We start from the raw sequence: 22,018 nt of genomic DNA, 5'->3' as shown, positions 1-22,018 counted from the left end.
TTCTGCCACTCAGATTGCATTATTCCGGATCCTACAACCCTCATCAATTGTAAAAGAAAAAACAAGACTTCCCTTAAGCCCTCAATAAGACGCGTTACGTGTTTCATTTCGACAATTTATTTATGTGTAAGTATTATCAAGCTGTATCAAGGCCACACAGTTTCACAACTAATTAAGGTACCTTTTCCTTACAAGCGTGTTCATGAGCATCTAAGTGCAATGTGCGTTACGAAGCAATTATTGGCAATAATATCTGACCGCTCCGGTGGCCTAGTGGTTAGAGCGTGCGCATCGGATGCGGAGGTCGCAGGTGGTAAGCCCGGCCAAGTCATACCAAAGACATAAAAGACTGGTCGGTCTGGTGTCAGTAGAATGTGACTGGGTGGGACCTCATGTTAAATGTCTGTGGCATGATGCCTCAGTGCTAGATATAATTATAAACTGCAGACGTCATAGATATATAGCTGATTTTTTTTAAAGCTACGCTAAAATTCCATAACACACACACACACACACACACACACACACACGCCCTAGAAAAATCGCACTACTGAAACAATTGTTTAGGAACGAGAATTATAAAAAAACAAGAGTTTTATTTCACCGTCAGTCCGTCTTTATTATACCCATAACTCTACCTCGCCTTACCAAAATTTATAATCAGCTTGCATTTCGGGTAAACAAGAGGCGTAATGATTTCGGATTAATATGTTCAAAGTATAAGGTAATTGTAAATGAAGAAACATTATTAACGTCACTAGGGTAGGTGTCACCCAATAGGGTAACTCTTGTTGTCAATCCCCATGGACGCACTTCCTGCACAAAAATTAAACATGTGCGGTAACTCATGGAGTTGCCCTCTTGGACCTCCTTCTTGCACAAATGTTTTAAAAAAATGGCATAAAAAGACATTTCGGTGTCACCCCCTAAGATGGTGTCACCCGGTGCGGTCTTCACCCCATCCCCCGTGACACCAATGGTTATCACATATAAAAAAATATCATCTCTAAATGATATGTAAGGACAAAGTGTTTTATTTTCTTTCAGTTTTTGGACATTCGCAACTTCTAGGTCGATCCAGGGATAGTATCTCAAATTTATGCTCGCACGTATATGCAGACAGCAGCAACTCGAAAGCATTCTTTCGTATCTTTAAGCCATCGAACTATGTATGCATCGAACTATTTATGCAATTGCCTCTTCCCACTTGTTGTTGCACTGTTAATCGAATCGTAGAAATAACCGGGATGTTTTGAACGGATTTCTGTTTCTATATTGCGAGTTAAGTATGCAAGCAGTTTAGTTAGTATGATGTAAATATATAACGAAGCTCCGATTTAAAAAAGATGAGGGCCTGAAGGGGGGTGATTTGGGGCAGTGAAATGATTCTACATATTAAAACCGGTCCCCGTCTAAATGCCTCGTATCGATAGCGGTTGCATACGACCGGGAGTCAAATAAAGTAAAGTGGAAAATACATGTTGGACAGGAGGTACGGTGAGTTTTGAACTCCCTTTTTACAATTATACTAGGCAATTAACTATTAGTAAATTCAACCAGTGAAATTACATTATGAATGGTAAAGCTGGAAATATTTCCAATACACTTATTTATTTCGTATCATTCCATTATTTTTGTATTTTGTTAAATTTAGTTTATTCTTTATCATTATTAATTGATTTTCATTTCTTTTGCTGAATTACTTTTATTTTCGAAAATTGGATACCGCGTCTAAAGCTGAATTATAGTGACTAGCATCTATCATTGGAAGTTATTATTATTTTCAGAGTAGATGATTCTTCTGATTTAAAAAAAAATGAATTATGATATATATATATATATATATATATATATATATATATATATATATATATATATATATATATATATATATATAATGGGAACAAATTAAACAAGAAAATATTTTGATTACATCTTACTGAAAAGGGTGTAAGAACCGACTATCATCTATCGTTGAATGTTATTAGTATTATTAGAGTAGATGATTATTCTGATTTCCTTGGTTTGTGAAAGGGTCATCGTTATAGTAGAACCATTAAATTTTGTTTAACAGTGCTAGTTACAATGATATGTTTTCGATCAAAATGATTGAGAGGCATTTGTTTTACCCTTTTTTGAAAGGAAACAAAGGTGCACAGTAACAAAGGGATCGTGTTTTGCACTGTAAGACTTGTTTTCTGTTTCTCACTATGCATTGTTCATCAACTACAGAGACAGCTTGAATTCTCGAATGAAGTAAAAATAATCATGACTGGGAGGACTTTTAAATACGATATATAGAAAGTATAGATATGGTTTCTATAAAGTTTAAATACGGTATTTAGAACCATTAAATACAGTATTGGGTACAGCCGCGTAGGAGAGGTAATTCAAAGAAACTACGGTTGTACGGTAGAAACGACAGGGTTACTTCCCTTATAGCTATTGCTCAAAGGTTCCGAAGTTGTCAACAGTATCCTCAATTAACTAATATAATTACTAATACTACGAATAACGCAAACATGAATCAGACTGAGTATATACAAGTACTGGCATGTCATGCATTATCCCTTTTCAATAAGGGAATTACGAATCTTAAAACTGATTCATAAGTAAATCATTTTTGAAATAACTTGTTATAACGCATGCTGTACTTATTAATTTTAAGTTTGCAAATTTAATGTTAAAACTGTTCTAATTTATTAGAAACTTTTAGAAAGGTCAACTGTACTTAACGGGAGTATGAATAAGGATGCACACGTAGGAAAAAGTTATAGTCGATGCATGTATATTTTAGTTTTATTTCCCTGCAATTAATTTCAATGCTACAATACGTTGTATTGACTGAGATATTTTTAATATTTCTTTAAGTACAGGGTGTCGAAAATAAACAAATTTACCAATACAGTTTCCTTTCTAGAAAAAAACACACTTTAATGCGTAAATCTGTAACGATGATGCTAAAGTCAGCATAGTGCAGAAAAATCAATATTTTTTTTTAACGAATGTTTGATGAAACGTTACAGTAGCAGTGTTTCGACCGCTTGTCTGTGTTGATTTTAATAACAATTTTGAAACTAGGGTGATGTTTGTAGAATAGTGGCTCATGCATTAAATGTAAGAGGAGTTTTATTTTGGTCAGGTTATCATTCTTAAATCACAAAACATTGATTCATAAAATAACCAAATAAACATCGACTGTTAAAATTTAATATTTTTGTTTCTTTTTATTCCGGTGCATAAATGCATTTTGGCACACTCTTCCATATCTTTAGGAGATGTATTATGTATGCACAAAATGTTGGAGTTGCCTCCCCATTTGACTTTGGTTAGTGATCAGAAAATGATCCCTTTTGTGATTGAAAGCAATTCCACTTGGTCTTTCTGCAACACCCACAGTAATGATCTGGAGTGTAACGCCATCTGGTGACAGTTTATGAATGTTGTTAGAGCTGTACCCAACAACATATACATTATCCTCTCTGTCCACTGCTACACTAAGTGGAAACTTTAGATCATTTGATAAGTAGGCAAAGTACTGTTCTCCATCTGTCAGACCAAAACAATACACCGCATTACCCCCACTTACAGATATGTATATACGGTACTTGGTCATATCTAGGGCAACAAATGCTTCATAAGTCCATCGACAATTGAATGTATGATCCAGTTTCACCTTTCCCTCTCGGGTGATGAGGCTCCAGTAACATTTCCTGCTACCTGAGGTTTCACTACAAGGCCCTGACACAACAATCTCTTCTTTGTCGGCTGCATCTAAACCGTAACATCGATACCTGGTTGTTACCGTCCCTATGTCTCTGATGGACCTGTCTCTGATGAGCAGGAACTGGATGGCTTTCTGTGCCGGCATTGCTATAGCAACGCCATGGTCGCCTATCAAACATATGCCAGAAGGATGCCCAGGCAATGTGTGGCTAGTGATGAAATTGTATGATGAGTCATAGAGGCAGCTTGTATCGTTACTACAGTCGATTATCATTATTTCTCCCTCCGGCATCTGGACGATTCCTGTATAAACAGGATCCCTACTGCTTGGACAATCAATATCTATAATTCGTGACAGCTCCACAGCACGTTCCCAAAGCGGTTTCATAATAATTTGGCCGTGCAAATCTTTAACCTCCCTATGACTTTCTATCCTCACTAGCATTTCTACTTCTTTTGAGAGTACCGCCTTCATATTTTTGTCGAGTTTAATGTTTATTTTCATGTGCTCTACCCTCCCAAACTTCTCTCGAAACTGATCATTGTAAGAAAGAAGCTGGGTCATCGTCTTGCTGGCAACAAAAAACTTCCTTCTGTCTGATCCATGCTGGCTGATTGTCTCCAAAAGAGCATGCGAATTCCGTACGGCATTTACCAAAGACTGACACTGATGATTTTGTTCCTGTTTTCTGATCACCCAATCCTTGTAAATTCGGTTTCCTTCGGTCTTTACCATCATCTCAATATTGTCAAGAATAACATTGATTTTATTTCTGATTTCTCCAATCTTTGCAGAAATATTCGTAATCTTTGATTCCATGATAATGATTTCCTCTTCATTCATGTCCAAGAACTTGCTTAGATGGTCCTCTAAAGTCTGCAATTCCTCCATAATTTTCTGCGGGTTCGTCTCCTCCAGGAGATCTGGAAGATTTTGTTTCAATTCAAGCACGTCCTTGCATCTGTTGTGACGAAGATATGTACATGTCCCACAACAGGCAACCCCATGGCTCTTGCAGTAAAACTTTATATCTTCATTATCATGCTCCGGGCACCCAAATCCCTCAGTACATCTTACGATGCTTTCAGGATTACTCTCCCATTCATCTGTGGTTATCATCTGATGGCTTTTACTCATTTTCATATTTTTATGATATAAAGAACAGTCATCGCACATGAACTCTTCACATACAACACACAATTTCTTAGCAATCTTAGTAGAACTCTGCGATGAATTTGAACATACCTCGCATGAACGATCTACTTTCGATTTCCCAACTAGGGGAAATGGACTGTAAGGGAATAAAGAAGCACATTCTCCCAATGTTCTTTCGTTTCTTGGAACCTTTGTTGCAGCACTACATATGGGACACAAAAACTCCCCTGGAACTCTGAGTGTACCTGTCGACTTGCTTCTTATACAGTCTTGAAGGCAGTGGTCACAAAAGCAATGTAAACATGGCAGCTGACGGGGTGAGGTGAACACGTCTAGACAGATAGGACATTCCTGTCCATATTTAGTTGACAAACCTCTGCTTGCATTAGCCATACAAATATATAGTTTTACCCAATGAAAATCAATCCAAATTGTGCAGTATATAGCGAATCTCCTTTGGTTATGACCGTTACACGCACCACATTACGATTTGAAGCGTAGATCTTTGTATCACATTCATATATCTTCCTGGTTGATAAGAGGATTTTGTTGTAAACTAAAGCTAAGATCAAGAGTAGGTTGAAGTCTAGTACCGGAATTTTATACATCGTAAACAACATACCGGACACGAGGGGGTTCAAATGAGTGAATGTTATAAGTCCTGTAATACTAAATGTTTAACACCCAATTTTAAGTTTGATGTCTGTCTGTCTGCGTATCGTCATCTCAATTAAAAGGCGCGGGAATTGGCATGTCCAGTCAGAGAAATAACCAAACTTCCACTTTCAATAGCTAGAAAATATAAATTTCAATAGCTAGAAAATATACATTAATACAACCTTCGTTTTGTGAATGCTTTTGTTTAATACCAGATATGTATGTATGTATGTATGTATGTATGTATGTATGTATGTGTGTGTGTGTAGGTGTGTCTGTGTGTCTGCATGCCTGTATGTCTGTCTGTATGTATGTATGTCTGTATGTCTGTCTCTCTGTATGTCTGTATGTATGTATGTATGTATGTATCTATGTATGTATGTATATATGTATGCATGTATCCATGCATGCATGTATGTATGTATGTATGTATGTATGTATGTATGTATGTATGTATGTATCTTTGTATGTATGTATGTATGTATGTATGTATGTGTGTGTCTGTCTGTCTGTCTGTCTCTCTGTATGTATGTATGTATGCATGCATGTATGTATGTATGCATGTATGCATGTGTGTATGTGTGTGTATCTGTATGTATGTATTCTGTATGTCTGTCTGTCTGTCTGTCTGTCTATCTGTCTGTATGTATATATGTATGTACGCACATACGCAAGAACACAAGCAGGCACGAATGTATGTATGTATGTATGTATGTATGTATGTCTATCAATTTTATTTTTAGATTAAATGGATACTGCTTAATCAATAAATCAAAATAACTGATACTGAATAGTTATATAAGTTATGTCTTTCAGTAATGCTACATTTGTGTATCTTATTGAACCTTTTTTTTATTGAATTTGGGTTCAACTCAATCTTTAAAACAAGAAAAAAGGGTCACAATTTTGGACAAACATTTGCTTTCTTTCTCGAAAACTATTTATTGTAATAACTTCGTCCGCTACGTCATTGAAAAACCTGTATATACGTTTCTTGAGTGGCAGGGTACAGTTTCGTAAATTGGCCCCTGGCAAATGTCTTAAATTAAGGCTATGGTGTGACTTTTTCAGCTAGTATTGTTTGCAATTTATAGATATGGATATATTTGTGAACTAGGTGTTTCGGGTTTGGGTTGTTCTTGAAAATGATATCAGGCATGTACACCTTCCATAGTTGCTCTGCATTATGTTGATAGTGAAATACCAATAGTCGGCTAGGAAGGAGAGCTACCCTCCCATAGCAGTAGATACGTGGGTTCAAAGTAAGTAGAATATCTCAAAAAACGGCTTGGATTACAACTATTCTGAATTGCATCAAGCTATATAGTAGACAATGTTTTTCAAAATTTTCATCCAGAGAAAGGGCTTGCGTTGGCAGGGTGAGCACCACATTCTGTCAAAAATGGCCTTCGGATTTGAAAAATGCGTGTATAAAATAGGGGTTGGGGTGTATAAACTTCTTCTGCTATGAACTGCCAATAACTTCTCTGGTCAAATGGTTAATATTCTTATGTTTTGTTTTCATATAGGTATCTAAAAATATGGACCTATTTAACCTCACTTGTGTATTTGATTTTTTTTTTTTTTTGATTTTGTATGCTAGGTCGCTGAATCCGGTATTACATTTCTATATATAAACTGGCTCCTGCCCGCTTGAAATAAAGTTACGCTGTTCTTTTATATTGAAAGTTCCGCACATGCCACATGATTGGAGTTTTGCAACGGAAAATACGTTGACTTAGGAACATTCGGTAAATGGGGCGTCTTCAGCTTATGATTTATAAACTCCAATTTTAAATCAAAATCGCATGCTTTCTTTAATTGGTAGCAAATAAACATCAGCTTAAGCACACCATTCTAATATACATGTTTAATTTGCCGATAATAACTATGCAATTAAAAGTCCACAAATAATAATAATAATAATAATAATGATAATAATAATAATAATAATAATAATAGTAAAGCAACTACAGGATATATTGTTGAAAACAACGAGTACGTAAATATATTTATGTTTTCCTTTTATTTATTGTGGAAGAATGTCCAAGTGATCATTCAAACGCGAATGTCTGGCTACGAACCAGGAGAAAGTCAAGAGGCGGGTTGTATAGAGATTTCTGGCAGCATTGTTCTGCACGGGAAAACACGACCATACACATATAATAATTTAAGAAAAAATATTGACACTCATAAATTTTAAGGAGAATTTTTTTTTTGAATTTGGCAATCATTGATCATTTTTCTCTTCGAACAGATCGAAGCAATTCTGGAAGTGTTGAGTTTAACTTTACAATCAAATTAAAACTTGAAGACCTACTCATGTGCGTGATAGTATGTTTGTGTGAGTAAAGTGTATATAAGCGCTTATTTCCCTTCTTAAATTGTTTCTCATGTATAGTCTCTACAATTATTTCTCATTATTGAACTTTCCGCTGTGTCCTAATACTAATCAATTACATGTTAATCTAAAATATCTCCTAGACCAACGCACGGTGATGCTCTGGCCATAGGTTATCAGGAATATTTTTGAGAGTCTATACTGTAAACAAAGCAATGTGCAATGAGGCACATATTACATTTCCGGATCAGCAACAATGGCTCATTATTCACTTTGCATCGTGTCCAATATACATACAATCACAACATAGTGTGCTCTAAATAATAAAAACGATACCATTAAATCCACACCAATAATGCTTAAATCAGTTTATAGTGATGTCTAGCACTGCGGCATAATGCCGCAGACATGTATCATAATGTCCCACCCAGTCACATTATTCTGAGACCAAGCCGGCCAGTCATAACACTAACATATTAATGGTGATCGCCTAGCGAGGAAGCAGTTAGTACCATTGACGTTAGTGTATTTTTGGTGAATGTCCCGGAACCAACAAGTACAGATGTCACTCTCCAGAAAACATCTCTCTTTTAAACCCAAAGGAAAGAAAAGGAAAGGACTGCCTCCTCGTTTAGTCAAAAATGGGGACATGTTATCTGTCCTGTCCAAAGCATCTCCACCCCTGCGATAAAAACTTATTCAAACGGCCTCCAAAGAGGTCATCGATACCGTGTGCCAATGTTGTTTGAACGTTTTGAAAGGCACGATCCCTTTGTCCAAACACCAGAAACAATGCTTAGGCAAACATCGTCAGATTCTTCGTCAAATGGTTCAAAAGAAAATTGCCATTCGTCAAAAGAAGATGTTGGTTCAACGTGGAGAAATCTTACCCCTCTTGTTAGAACCTTTGCTGAAAGGAGTATTGGGAATCATGTTGGGAGGTCTCGTGGGAGCCAGATAAAACGGCCCTCTGAAGTCCCAAGATCTCAGACGTAACCCTTGACATCCAAGGACGAAAACTAGCGTTAGTGCCTTACAAAACGATGGATGGAATACCATCGTTGGCAAGAACAACGAACCCCGCATTTAACTCCCAATCCCAATTTGAGCGAGATGTCCCAGTTACAGCACGAATTACAATCCTTGATGGATCGCCACGATTTGTCCGAAACAGAAAAATCGCAAAAGTACGGTCAACTCTTGCAACGACTGCAACTCTTTCACCAAAAAGCTTAGACGAAACAGCTCTACCCACTCTGAAAGATTTAAAGACCTTGATGAAAAGTCCATCCCCCACACCACTACCACCACCACTACTACCATCCCCAGGGGTCACCAGAGACGCTACCCTACGAAGTCCTGATGAAGATGAGATACGAGAAGTGTTTCAGACACCGTCAGTAGTTCCCATTTCTAGTAAGATTGCAGCATCCTTGTTGACCCCTTCCCCTACGCCCCAACGGGAAGAAATATAAGCTTGGGTTAAAAAGATGATGTCCACTCCTCCTTCGACATAAGTGAAAAAGAAGGAAAGAAAACCAGGAGTGAAAAAAGAAAAGAAGACCAAAGCCATTCCATTACCACCTTCGCCACTAACTTCGACTTCTACTCCCGTAGCCCATCGGACACGTAAATCCGTTTCCAAACCACCCTCTAGCCCCATTCCAAGTAGCATCAGCGAAGAGTGGGTGACTTATTAATAAACAAAATGGAAAAGGTGTTAGCCAGCATTTACTACGATCCATCCCATCCTGCAGGTTACGGAGGAGTTCAAAAATTGTATCGTGCTGTCAAAACTCGACTGAAAAGTCTCCGTTTACCTCAAGTGCAACGATGGTTACAAGAACAAGCTACCTACACTTTACACAAAACCATTTGGCGCAGGTTTTCCAGAAGTCGCACCCGAGTGGAAGGCATCGATCATCAAAGGCAAGCCGATTTAGCCGATGTCTCTCATTTGGCCAGCTACAATCGCGGCTACAAATATTTGTTTTGTGTCATCGACGTCTTTTCCAAATTTGCCTGGGTCGTGCCCTTGACTTCCAAATCAAGCAGTGAGTTAGTGCGAGCCCTGCAACGAGTGTTGAAACAAAGTGGTCGTCACCCTCTTCGATGGCAAAAGGACAAAGGCACCGAATTTCTGAACCACGCTTTCCAAAAAGAATTAAAGAAACGTGACATTCATTTCTTTTACCACCGAGAATCCTGAAACCAAAGCCAGCATCGTGGAACGTTTTCAACGCACTTTGAAAGAACGCATGTGAAAATATTTTACGCATCGCCACACTCTGAAGTACATCGACATCTTACCGCACCTGGTGCAAGCATACAACCAATCGTACCATCGAAGCATTGGACGTGCCCCGCAAGAGGTGACTCCCGAGAACGAAGTGCTGGTTTCTGGTCGTCTGTTTGGTACGTCCCCGACGAGGGCTGTCCCCTGAAAAATGGAGTGTTGAGTGTAGGAGATTGGGTGCGCATTGGCAAAACCAAACGCACTTTCGACAAAGGTTACTTACCTAACTGGACCACCGAATTGTTTCGTGTCACTGGACGAGTGCATGGTCGTCATCCTGCTGTCTATAAATTGGAAGACATGAACGGAGAAGTGTTAAAAGGAACGTTTTACTTACCCGAGTTACAACCTGTCACCAAAAATGAAGACGACGTGTACGACATCGAAAGCATTCTCGTACGCAGAATGCTTTAAAAGCATTTTCACTGGCAGTATGAAACGAAAACGGGTTCCATATGTTCTAGAAGATGTCTGAACAGATCCTAGAGTTTGAAGAGATTCTAGAAAATAATGTTTGGGCCAACGCTGTCAATTGAATGTATTAATGATCAAATAGGCAACGAAATAATGATGGTTATTTCCAGGTAGAATCACTTGAGTAACAAGGTACTCAGGCATTCATTTCTCGTTGGATGGTTCTGTCTAGCATAAAGAGTTTAAACTTAATGTTCTCGCTTGGAATGCCACATGTTTTTATGTGTAATACCGTTTTTCTTAGATAATCTTCAAACAACACACGCACACACACAGTTCCTATTTAATTGATACTAAAACACATTTTCACTTGGCCTAATGTGATATTTTAATGGAAACTTCCAACCAAATTGAAAACATATTGGTTTGTAGAATGTTTTAATCTCGTGTGCTATGTGAACATGCTTTTTCAACCTGCAATCATGGATCAAAGTTAATCATGTAAACATCCTATTTACAGATAAGCATTATCTTACAGTACTCTCTACAACAAACATGGACTAACATTAAGCGCACGATATATGTATGTATGTTCATTTCTGATTTTCGTAATTAAATTGTTTGCTATGTTTTATAAAACCATAGAGTCGTAACATTTTATTTACAACACACGATATAAAAAGTGACCTAAATAGGTATAATTAAAGGACTTAACCGATGTATATCGGCTTATGAATATTGTTCAGTTTTTTATGCTTTTTCAACGATATGTAATGCAAACATGTGTTGGATTAAGCTGTATAGAACCTCATTGTATTACGTTTATCGTGTAACGAGTTAAATAGTTTCCGTCTGCTGCCATCTCGCTGTTGGTAACTATTTAAATCAGTTTCATCTGTTTTTTTTTTTTTTTTTTTTTTTTTTTTTTTTTTTTTTTTTTTTTTTTGCACACGGGAGCTTTTATCCTAACTAAATCACTAATGTTCTTTGCCTTTGGAGTAAATGGATACTCAGACCTTAGCGGTTCAGTAAGAAAAAAGATCTTTAGATGTAGGTTTAAGATTAGGTGTCCCAAACTGATGTAAAGTTGCATCACATCGCGAAGGATATATATATATATATATATATATATATATATATATATATATATATATAACCACAAAACTTTATTCAAATTATTTACATAACGACTGATCAAACCTTGGTCTCTTAATCTTGATTTAACTTAATCGAGTCAGTTTTCTGTTTTCATTGAACTCTTTAGTTACTTTAGTTTTGCATATCCTCCTTTTCTTTTTCGTTTCTTATGCTTTCTTCCCCAGCTTCATTGTGATAAAACAACTTGAACTACATGCTGAAAAGGCTAAATAGTCAGTAGCCAAGCATTAGTGAAGCTGCTGTCATTAGTTAATTAATGAAAAATGGAAACAAATGTAGATAGTTTCTCCTACATCAAATGAGAATGAGTGCTCATTAGCCGGAATTTTAACCTTTTATTTCTTGGAAGAAAAAAAAACAACAAAGTATTGCTTTCTATTAAATACTATGGTTTCGGTTATTGTGCGGTATAGTTATATATATATATATATATATATATATATATATATATATATATATATATATATATATATATATTCTTGTGTTTGATTTTCTCAATATATATTTCATGTATAAGTATTAAAAGTCTGTGTCATTAAGCTAAGTAACAGAAGATTTCAAAAGCAGACAAATTGTGTAAAATTCAAGAAATATTTTTTTCCCCCATAATATAACGTGAAAATGTAAAGGGAACTTACAGTAATGAAATTTAAATCACAAATAGTCACACAATATGTATCAGAAGTTAAAATGTATAAAGTGCCAGCTGAATTCCATTGGTATTCCTAATTAATTCAAATATTTAACGTATGATGTGCCTGTAGTCTCTAGTATAATAATGACTAGTGGCCTGAAGTGTGGCGATGTGCTAACAGTCTTTGTATTATCACAAAAATACATTCCAAAACTATTTTTTTTTCTGAAATCACTATAATTCCTGAGTAATGTCCCAAAATAATATAGATGAGCACTTCGTATTTCCAGTGAATACTATTTTGAATAGATAATTCCACCCACATGAAATACTAAACGAAACGATCAAACTGATTCCGATTATAAATGCAAGAATGGTTTATTTCTAAAGAAAATTCAAGTCTTGCTTCAAATTCTTAATGATAGGTTTAAAGTAACGTTTGCTATCAGCTTAAGTCAATGTCGATAAACGTATTATGAATAAATAGTACAAATTCAGCAGTACCAAATTTATTCTTCATTTATTGGGTCTTTTTCTCTAGAACTTTACACAGTGCTGATTTACTAATTTTAAGACTAATGTGTATAAAAATGTATAAAGTTTGTACTTGATAATGATGATGCTAATCACAACACAAATTATAAACGTGCGAGGCAGTTCTTGCTTCTTTTCATTCCGTCATTTATTTAAGTCATGGTGTGGAAGATAATTCTCACCCCATGTGATATATGTGGTATTTCTACTTCTTGCATTGATTATTATATTGTAAGTAATCATAATGAATAATTATATGCATAAATCATATCTTAACCATATATTTTCTTGAATTTTAGTACATCGATCATGTAACTCCACATACCAATTTATCTGTGATATATGTTTATACTACTACTACTAATAATAATAATAATAATTATTATTATTATTATTATTATTATTATTATTATTAGCGATAGTAGTAGTTGTAGTAGTAGTAGTAGTATTAGTCTTAGCAGTAGTAGCATTATTAATATTATTAGTATTATTATTATTGCAGAGCAACCACCTTCTGATAGTAACGATTTGAATAATCAGATAGATTTGACCTGCCACGTCACAAGCCTCTGTAAAGATCATCCTTTTCTTACCAAGCCATGTTCAGTGATCGCATCACGTGCCACCTAGGGTGCACGTGACACACGGAGTGCTAGTTATATGAATAAGACTGTCAGCACTATTTTCATTCACCATGCAGCAATGCAACGATGCTTTTCCTCGCAGGAGTGTATGCTTGAGATGGGGAGAATACAGGATCTGCATATGGATACAAACGGTAGTTTAATAATTATTCATATATCTGAAATCATCCCACATATAAAAGGATACAATCAATAAATCACACATACTGGACGACAAATATTTCGTTTTTCAGATGAAAATGAATGACAAATAAGTAGAATCATGAATTGGGTTTTAATTGTTAGATACACAGTTATGATCTATACGTTTATGTATTGTATTTGTGACACATCATGAAGCCTTTTTATTTTATGACTGTTTCTAGGACGAATATTTATGTCGTTCCAAGTAGTATATCTTGACATTGTTTTCTTTCGAACTATTTATTGTGTCACTCATAGTCCTTACTGAATTGCCTTCTTTTCCTCTGGAATGTTGCAACTTCCTGTCATTACTGAACTTGCTGAATAATAGAGCTATCATACATTATATGTACAATATTTAGACCGTGATACCACTTTCAGCATGCAGTTCTAATCAAGGCAACCAAACCAAACAATCAGTCTAACAAAGCCAAACTATCGTACTTTTTGATGTCGTCCCGTATGGCGCCTCTCGTGCAATGCAGACAAGAAATTTAACATGATGTCTTCTGTACTTAACGGAATGTGATGTTATTATGTTTGTGTCAACAGTGAAATATATATAGTTGGCTTATACACTTTATGTTCAATAGCGGAAAGCTATTGTCTATGAACTGGCCCGTTTTACCTTCATTAATGTAAATTATACTAAATAAAATAATATATAATAATATTATTTCTATCACTGTTGTACAATCAACATTGCTATTTCTTGCAACGCATGGTTTACTCTATTGGTAATTAAGTCTATAAAAATAAGGTTTGATACCGTGTGAAAAACGGTATATTATATTTCATGATACGGATTTTGTTCCTATCTTTTGCAGCTGAAAATCTACAGAAAGAATCCTCTCGCACATTACCATGCAGTACATGGACAGAATATGCACAGCTTAAGTCTATAGATGAATGCAGAAGAATATATGCACGTTTAAGGTATACAGGCTCATAAATATGGAGATCTTTAAAGAAAATATACGATCATTTAAATCCACCTTAAATTCATGTTTTCCTTACTAAAAGGACACCATACATGAACATAAAAATATAACATAACTTTGTTATAACGTTATGCCATTGACCTAATTCTGCTAAACATGTCATTGTGCCAGTAAAGTAAATCAACACTTATGTTCATTTCAATTAAATATATGTTTCATGGGTTCGGGAAGCGTCAACGTGTTATGGTACGCAGGATGGATGAATACTAGTTACGTTCCAAGGCCTTTAATAAACTTTGTTTGGGAGTCTATAGTCTGCGGCTATTGGTTTGCAATCTGTGTTTAAACGCTGTGTTACCTAAAACTTCCTCATTGATTTATATTTAGTTGTTAAAGCGAACTCTTTGATACTTTCGTTTTGTGAGCTGCTTTTTGTTTAATAAAATAAGTTTCCGTCATCTTATCTCTTTGGAGGCATAATCATCGTTCAAATTTGCAATTTCAACCAATTTAATTGTCTTCATCGCAGTAGAAACATTTTAAACATAGTTTTTCCTTTATTTACTGTTAAACAAGCGAGTCGTTCCTTCTTTTCGACTTACAGGTAAACGCATACACACACGCGCACGCACACACACACACACACACACACACACGCACGCACACACAAGGCGGCAGAATGGCAGGTTTTGATGCCCATATTGTTAGCAGTTGTGTTAATATTTCTGAACCAATTTCATTATTTGCGAAAGCTCGAATCCTTTACATAATTAAAGCGTTAAGAAATTATACAGAACAGTACCGATACAATTCTTCAGCATTTATGATCATTGTTAATGAATACACAATCGATTGTGAAAATGTGTTGAATAATAATATGACTAGACTTGGGATTAAGTTTTGTTACAACATTGCTGACCCTCCTAACAAATGTTGTAATTTCACATTTTAAATTGTTATTAGCAATTTAATTTTATTATTTGATACGACATACGTTTGACAATTGTAGAATAATCAAAGCAACTGTTTTTAAGAAAAGTACTTAAGAAAGATGGCAAAGATGGCAAAATGCTGTTTAGTAATACGTGTGTGTTTATTTTTAATTGTAAGAAGCCTTATTAAACAAAGATAATTGTGTCAGTTTGCATGACACGTATATTTAATTGGTGTTGGCAATAGCTATTAGATGGAGTATTATACAACATTTTAACATCCCACTTTTATTTTTTCTTGTGACAACTCTTGCAAAGGCGATGAACAGACGTGTAATTTGCAGTTCAAAGGCGGACAGTCTGTCACTTAAAATTTGTATTTTGGCTCAAAATATATCAAATTAATTTCCGTGAAGAACCTTGCATTATTATATTTTGTTATTTTATTACAATGACCCTTTCCAAACGTTCCATGTTAAACAAAAATCACTCTCAGAATCAACCACATACAGAAGGTAATCGGCTTCTAGATCTTCATTCATGTAGACCGTCTATCTCTGAATTGCAGCTTATTTGTCCACCGGTTGGGAGGGGGGTAATGTCAGTAAAAATGTATGGTGGAGGAGAGTGTATTGCTGCAGACGAATGCAAAACAACATGATTTTGGTGATCTTTCGCTAATGTGTTCTGTATATCCACAGGCTGGGACGATATTGGCTACTCATTTGTGGTTGGGTATAACGGCATGGCGTATGAAGCACGCGGATGGAAAAGGGATGGTGCTCACATGAGTGGATGGAATTCCATCTCAGTATCCATTTCCGTCATGGGGAACTTCAATGACGTTCTTCCAAGTGATACCGCGCTGGAAGCTATAGATAGCCTTATATCATGTGGGATTCTGACTTCAAATGTACTTGCAAATTATACGCTGTATGGACATAGAGCTACCTGACGAACATTTGACAGTCCTGGACATAAGTTTAACAGCCTAATACAAACATGGCCACATTATACAGATCTGACTGCCTGAGAGCGAGGAAAATTAGTAATGCAAATTAGTGTCAATCATATATATGCTCTTGGTGCATTTCGTTTGTTCTTATATCTGTCCATATATTCCAGTAACCTAAGTATATTATATTAAACACTTGCATTTATATTAGAGTGCTAGGGCTGAAGGATGCGGGTGCCAAATATATCCCACTCCTCATTGTTATGATTCAGTCAAGATTACAATATACAATGTCTCACTATTATTCATGTACGCACATGTATTATTCTAGACCAGGATAAATCTGTATTTAACTTGATCTGTGTCACCTTTAAACGTAAGTAATGTAATTTTCCATGAATACACAAGACCGTGATCAGATCGCGTGTCTAGGATCACATTCTCGCGCACGATTAAGTTGCTCATCGATGAAATGCGTGTCAGTAATGTCATTGATGAATTCAATAGGCCGCGTTGCTGGTTTGATGTCGGACCTGACTGAAATCGTTTAACACATTGCAACACCGTTATCTTCCGCCGAAGTAGTATATGGGAATACTAGAGCGTCAATGGGAATTAGCATTAAAATCACCCCCTGGGAACATATAGCGTCAAGGGAAATTTAACATGGAGAAAAATCGTGGGAACATATAGCGTCAAGGGAAATTAACATGGAGAAAAATCGTGGGACTGTTGAGCGTCAAGGGGAATTGAACATGGGAATAGGGACTGTATAGCGTCAGAGGAATTTAAACAGGGTGGGACTGTATAGCGTCAAGGGAAATTGAACATGGGATTTTTTATTTTTTTTTTAAATTTTATAAAAAAAAGGGGTAGACAATGGAAAGTCATTCTCTTTTCGAGAAATGTGGGTGGCCCTGAAAAGGGCCTTTGGGTTTATGTTAATATTAATATTAACATAGATGGCATCTGTCACATCTTCTTCTTCTTCTTAAACTCCTTCTAACTGCAGGTCCATACACAAGTACCCTCTTGAGACATCCTTGTCTTTCTATGTAAACTCTTCTCATCCATAGACTAGTATCTGTCCTATCAACAACAGTCCACTTGGACCGGACATACATGAGCATGTCAGTCCTAAACATCATTGAAGAGACAAGGGTGGATGATTCAACTGTGGTCCACATCGTGACGCGACGAGAACAGGTGAATCAATGCAGTGAACTGCGCTTATTTATAGGTAGAGGAAGGATTGAAACGGATTGAGTTCATTCACCAATCCGAACACGCGTTACAAAATTCAGTCAGCCCGCATCCAATCCGAAGAGAGCAGTCTGTGACGTCACGTGGTCTATATAGATTCGCTAGCGCCTGTGTGCAGTCAATCTATGCGACAGTGATTCAACATGACGGAAACTCAGAAAACGATCCATTGGGGTGCACCAGCAGTGGAGACCACCCAAGGGAACCCGGACTTACTTTCAGAAGAGGTGAATTGGGATTTTGTGGATTTTCTTACCTCGCAAGAATTTGTTCCGGAACCTTCGTTACCTTCTTCATTACCGCAAGTGGAGAATTTTAAACAGAGACAGAAAGAAGAATTGGAGAAATTTATACAACGACAAAAGGAAGCGGTACAAGCTTTTCTCCTACAGCAACAGCAGCAAGAAGAAGAGGTAAGAGAAAAACAACAACAAGAAGAAGAAGTAGCAGCAAAGAAACAAGAGGGTGAAAATCAAAAGGTCACGGTACTGTTGGACATTTTAGCGGAGTTAAGGAGTCTGAAACAAATGTATCAGACTTCTTTATTACGACCGAAGAGAATACGACCTTCCCGAGCTAAACACGTCAACCTTGTGACTAAGCCTACCTTACCACCCTTAGTGATTTCAACCCAATCATCATCATCATCAACAGTACGCAGTCCAGAAGTAGGCCTTGGCCGTGGCAAAGGCTTAAGGCAGTTAAAGTTGATTGCTTAAACTCACCCCTACACCAAATAAAGGCCCTTTTCAGGGCCACCCACATTTCTCGAAAAGAAATAGCCTTTCAATTTGCCAATAACTCCAAAAAAAAACATTTTACCCCTATAGTACGTGTCTGTGTATGAGTGCGTGAGTGTAGCTTCTTATTTAAAATCAAAACTCAAAGACTCTTACCTTATATACTTAATTTATTCTTTTATAAATATTTACAATCCAATTCACAATTCACAACAGAACACTTTAAAAAGTTCACACACTTCTTCTGTCTCCTTGTTTAGTCTCTCTGTTTTTATAATTTCTTCACCGTCACTCTCTTTTCCTCTTCTTCCTCCTCGCTTTCTTCCCTTCTTCTTTTCTTCTCCTGTTTCTTTTTCTTTGCCTCTTGTAAATATAATTGTCTTCTTTCTTCCTCTTCTTCCTCTGAAGAATCCCTCTCTTCCTCTGAAGAATCCCTCTCTTCTTCTGAAGAATCCCTCTTTTCTTCTGACTCATTTTGTTTCTTTTTTGGGCAATCTGGAGACCAATGTCCTTTTTCTTGACAATAATAACAGGTATCTTTACTTTTGTCTTTTCTAGCCCCTTTTTTTCTTTTTTGACGGTCTGGACACTCTGAAGACCAATGCCCTTTCTTCTGACAGATATAGCAAGTATCTTGACTTTTATCTCGAAAGGAAGGAGAGTAGTCCGTGGGCTGGTCTGAAGAGAATTTTCTAATGACCCCTCGCAAAGCTCTGATGAAACGTTCGATTTGGCTAGTCTCTTCCATCGTTGTGATCGGTTAGAGAGTGAAATGAATAGTGAAAGGACAAGACACACACCCTTTTATATACGCTGGTCTGCCATGACTATAAATTAGTCCATGGTGTTTAAACTTGAGTCATTTGACGTTTTTTACTCAAGATGAAACGATCCTATTCATTCGAGAAGAAAGAAGAAGAAGAAGAAAGTAAGAGGCAGAAACGTGATTTATCGCCTCGTACCAGGGCTGAAGTCTTGGCACAAATTCATGCCAGTGATTTTGAAGAGGACATGAGTGAACCAGAATCAGAACCCTCTAAACCAAGTTCGCCACCCTTAGTCAGCCCTGAAAAATACTATTCCATTCGAGAGACGGAAAAGCGCTCCTCTAGAAAATTTAGAACCACGGCTTACAAATACACAGTGAAGTTTAAAGATTTCAAGGCTGAAGTACCGTTAGAGAAAGCAGAAGGGTTCATCACCGGGGTGTGGGATTCTTTGCTCACCGCACTCAAGCGACAATGACAACCCAAAGAAGACGATCGCTTGAGACTTTCCATACAACACGACGGTTTGAAATCCCCTGTTTGGATCGAGTTTAGCACCCCTGCAGAATTGACCGCTTCCAAAGTCATGGACAAGATTCAACACGTACAACAATCTAATGATCAGTTTGACATCACCGATGGTAAAGCCACACTGGACATGACCCACGTCTCTCCTCCTCAAGGGACCGGACGCAAAAAGATGTTATTGGTGAACGAGCTTCGCAGCATTAAGCGTAGCCTCGTCCAAATTCACAACCCTCAAGACCAGATGTGTTTAGCCCAAGCCATCATGGTGGGACGAACCTATGCCAACAAGAACGACACGACAGAATGGAAAAGAGCATGGAAAACTATTCAACAATCGGACCGAACCAAACAACGAAACGAAGCAGAACTCCTGTTGCAACAAGCTGGCATATCCAAAGACACACCCTGTGGCATTCCTGAGATGCAAAAATTGCAAGATGTCCTAGCTCCACGCTACACCTTGAAAGTGCACCCTCAAGAAGTGCGCGGACCTCTGTTGTTTCGAGGCCAAGACTTTAAGGACGGAAAATACATTCATGTCTATTATCACGATGACCATTTCGATACCATTACCAGTATCACTGGATTCCTGGGATACTGTTATTACTCTGAGAAATGTGACCATGGTTATAATAATTGAGAGCAACACAAACATTGCGGATTGAAATGCTCAGGATGTTTGGCCTCTCCACCCTGTCTGAGCGAAGGACCAGTGCCTTGTTCAACTTGTCTGCGCACGTTTGTCAGCCCTGCCTGTTACCAACAACATCTGAAGACGCAAGGTTCACAGCAGAAATGTGCTTGTCAACTCCTGAGATTGTGCCCTACGTGTGGACAAGGCATACGTACCAATAGTACCAAGGCACACGTATGTTCAGGAAGAAAAAAATGTCACATTTGTCATCACATCGTGGACTTGAAACACCAATGCTACGTGCAAAAATACCAACCTCCACCAGAGAAAGAGGACGGTCACAAGAAGAAAGGCAATTTCATCTTTTTTGATTTCGAATGCGTGCAAGAGACCGGCATTCACATTCCTAATTTCTGCGTGGCTCATCGAGCGTGCGAGAAGTGAATTCAAGAACCTCTCTTCAGTCATTGCCCTCACTGCAGCAAGATTCCCGGAGGGCGTGAAAAAATCTTTCGGGGACCGAACACGTTAGCCGATTTTGCACAATGGGTCTTAGACCCCGTCGACAAGACGTGGAGCCAAGAGGACATCGAACGTTACGGAGATTGTCATCGTCATGCCACGGTGATGGCTCACAATTTCTCCGGATACGATGGACAGTTTCTTCTCAGATACTATACGGAACATGGCACCGAGCGTCCTAAAGTGACTTTGAACGGAGCCAAAATCATTTTCATGCAAGTGGGACAAGTACAGTTTAAGGATTCGATGAGTTACTTGGCCATGCCTTTGAGCCGAATGCCTAAAACGTTTGGAATGACAGAAATGGCTAAAGGGTACTTTCCACACTTTTTCAATACGGAAGTCAATCAACACGCCGTTCTACCCCATTTACCTGAGGCTCACTATTACGACCCCGACAACATGCGTACCGAACAACGAGAAGCTTTCTACGCTTGGTACCAGGCTCACGACTCGGACCCTTTCGACTTTCAGGAAGAAATGTTAAAGTATTGTCGTTCCGACGCGGACATTTTACGACGTTGCTGTGGAAAATTTCGAGAACTGTTCATGGAACACGGAGGGGTCGATCCTTTGAAGGAAGCTTGCACCATTGCCAAAGCGTGTTCCTTAGTGTATCGACAACGATTCATGCCTGAAAACACCGTGACTGTCATCAGTCCCCAAACGACCCACTATGTCAAACGTCAATACTCGGTCAAAGCCCTACGCTGGTTACATTACTTGTGCGACAAGGAAGACAAGTGGATTCAGCATCCTCGCAACGGAGGGGGTGAAAAGACTATCGGAACGTATTCGGTAGATGGCTGGGACTTAGAAAACCCCAAGATCGTGTACGAGTTTAACGGTTGCTTATTTCACGGATGTCCCGTCTGTTACCAAGACCGTGGCACTAAAAATCAGTTTTTACAACGATCCATGGAAGACTTGTACCAGGACACTTGTCAGCGACGCCTAAAGTTGGAACAGGAAGGATACCAAGTGGTGGAAATG

The 22,018-nt window shown here is 37.6% G+C and overlaps 1 protein-coding gene and 1 pseudogene across 1 annotated transcript; one reads left to right on the top strand and one right to left on the bottom strand.

The window, feature by feature from the left end:
• Positions 1-2,908: 2,908 nt before the first annotated feature.
• On the bottom strand, positions 2,909-5,423 carry LOC149783486 (uncharacterized). The gene has a single exon (XM_089931736.1). It carries the CDS (start codon positions 5,273-5,275, stop codon positions 3,284-3,286), a length of 1,992 nt encoding a protein of 663 aa, XP_089787862.1. The 5' UTR covers positions 5,276-5,423; the 3' UTR covers positions 2,909-3,283.
• A 1,449-nt stretch (positions 5,424-6,872) lies between these two features.
• Positions 6,873-16,649, top strand: LOC149783485 (peptidoglycan recognition protein 1-like; annotated as a pseudogene).
• The last annotated feature ends 5,369 nt before the right edge of the window (positions 16,650-22,018 follow it).

Source organism: Sinohyriopsis cumingii, chromosome 14, assembly GCF_028554795.1.
Source record: "Sinohyriopsis cumingii isolate HCF-2022 chromosome 14, ASM2855479v2, whole genome shotgun sequence".
Lineage (NCBI taxonomy): Eukaryota > Metazoa > Mollusca > Bivalvia > Unionida > Unionidae > Sinohyriopsis > Sinohyriopsis cumingii.
This window is presented reverse-complemented; position numbering and strand designations above follow the sequence as displayed.

Coding starts and splice junctions, on each gene's coding strand:
- LOC149783486 (XM_089931736.1), bottom strand. CDS start 5,275: ATGGCTAATGCAAGCAGAGGTTTGTCAACTAAATATGGACAGGAATGT.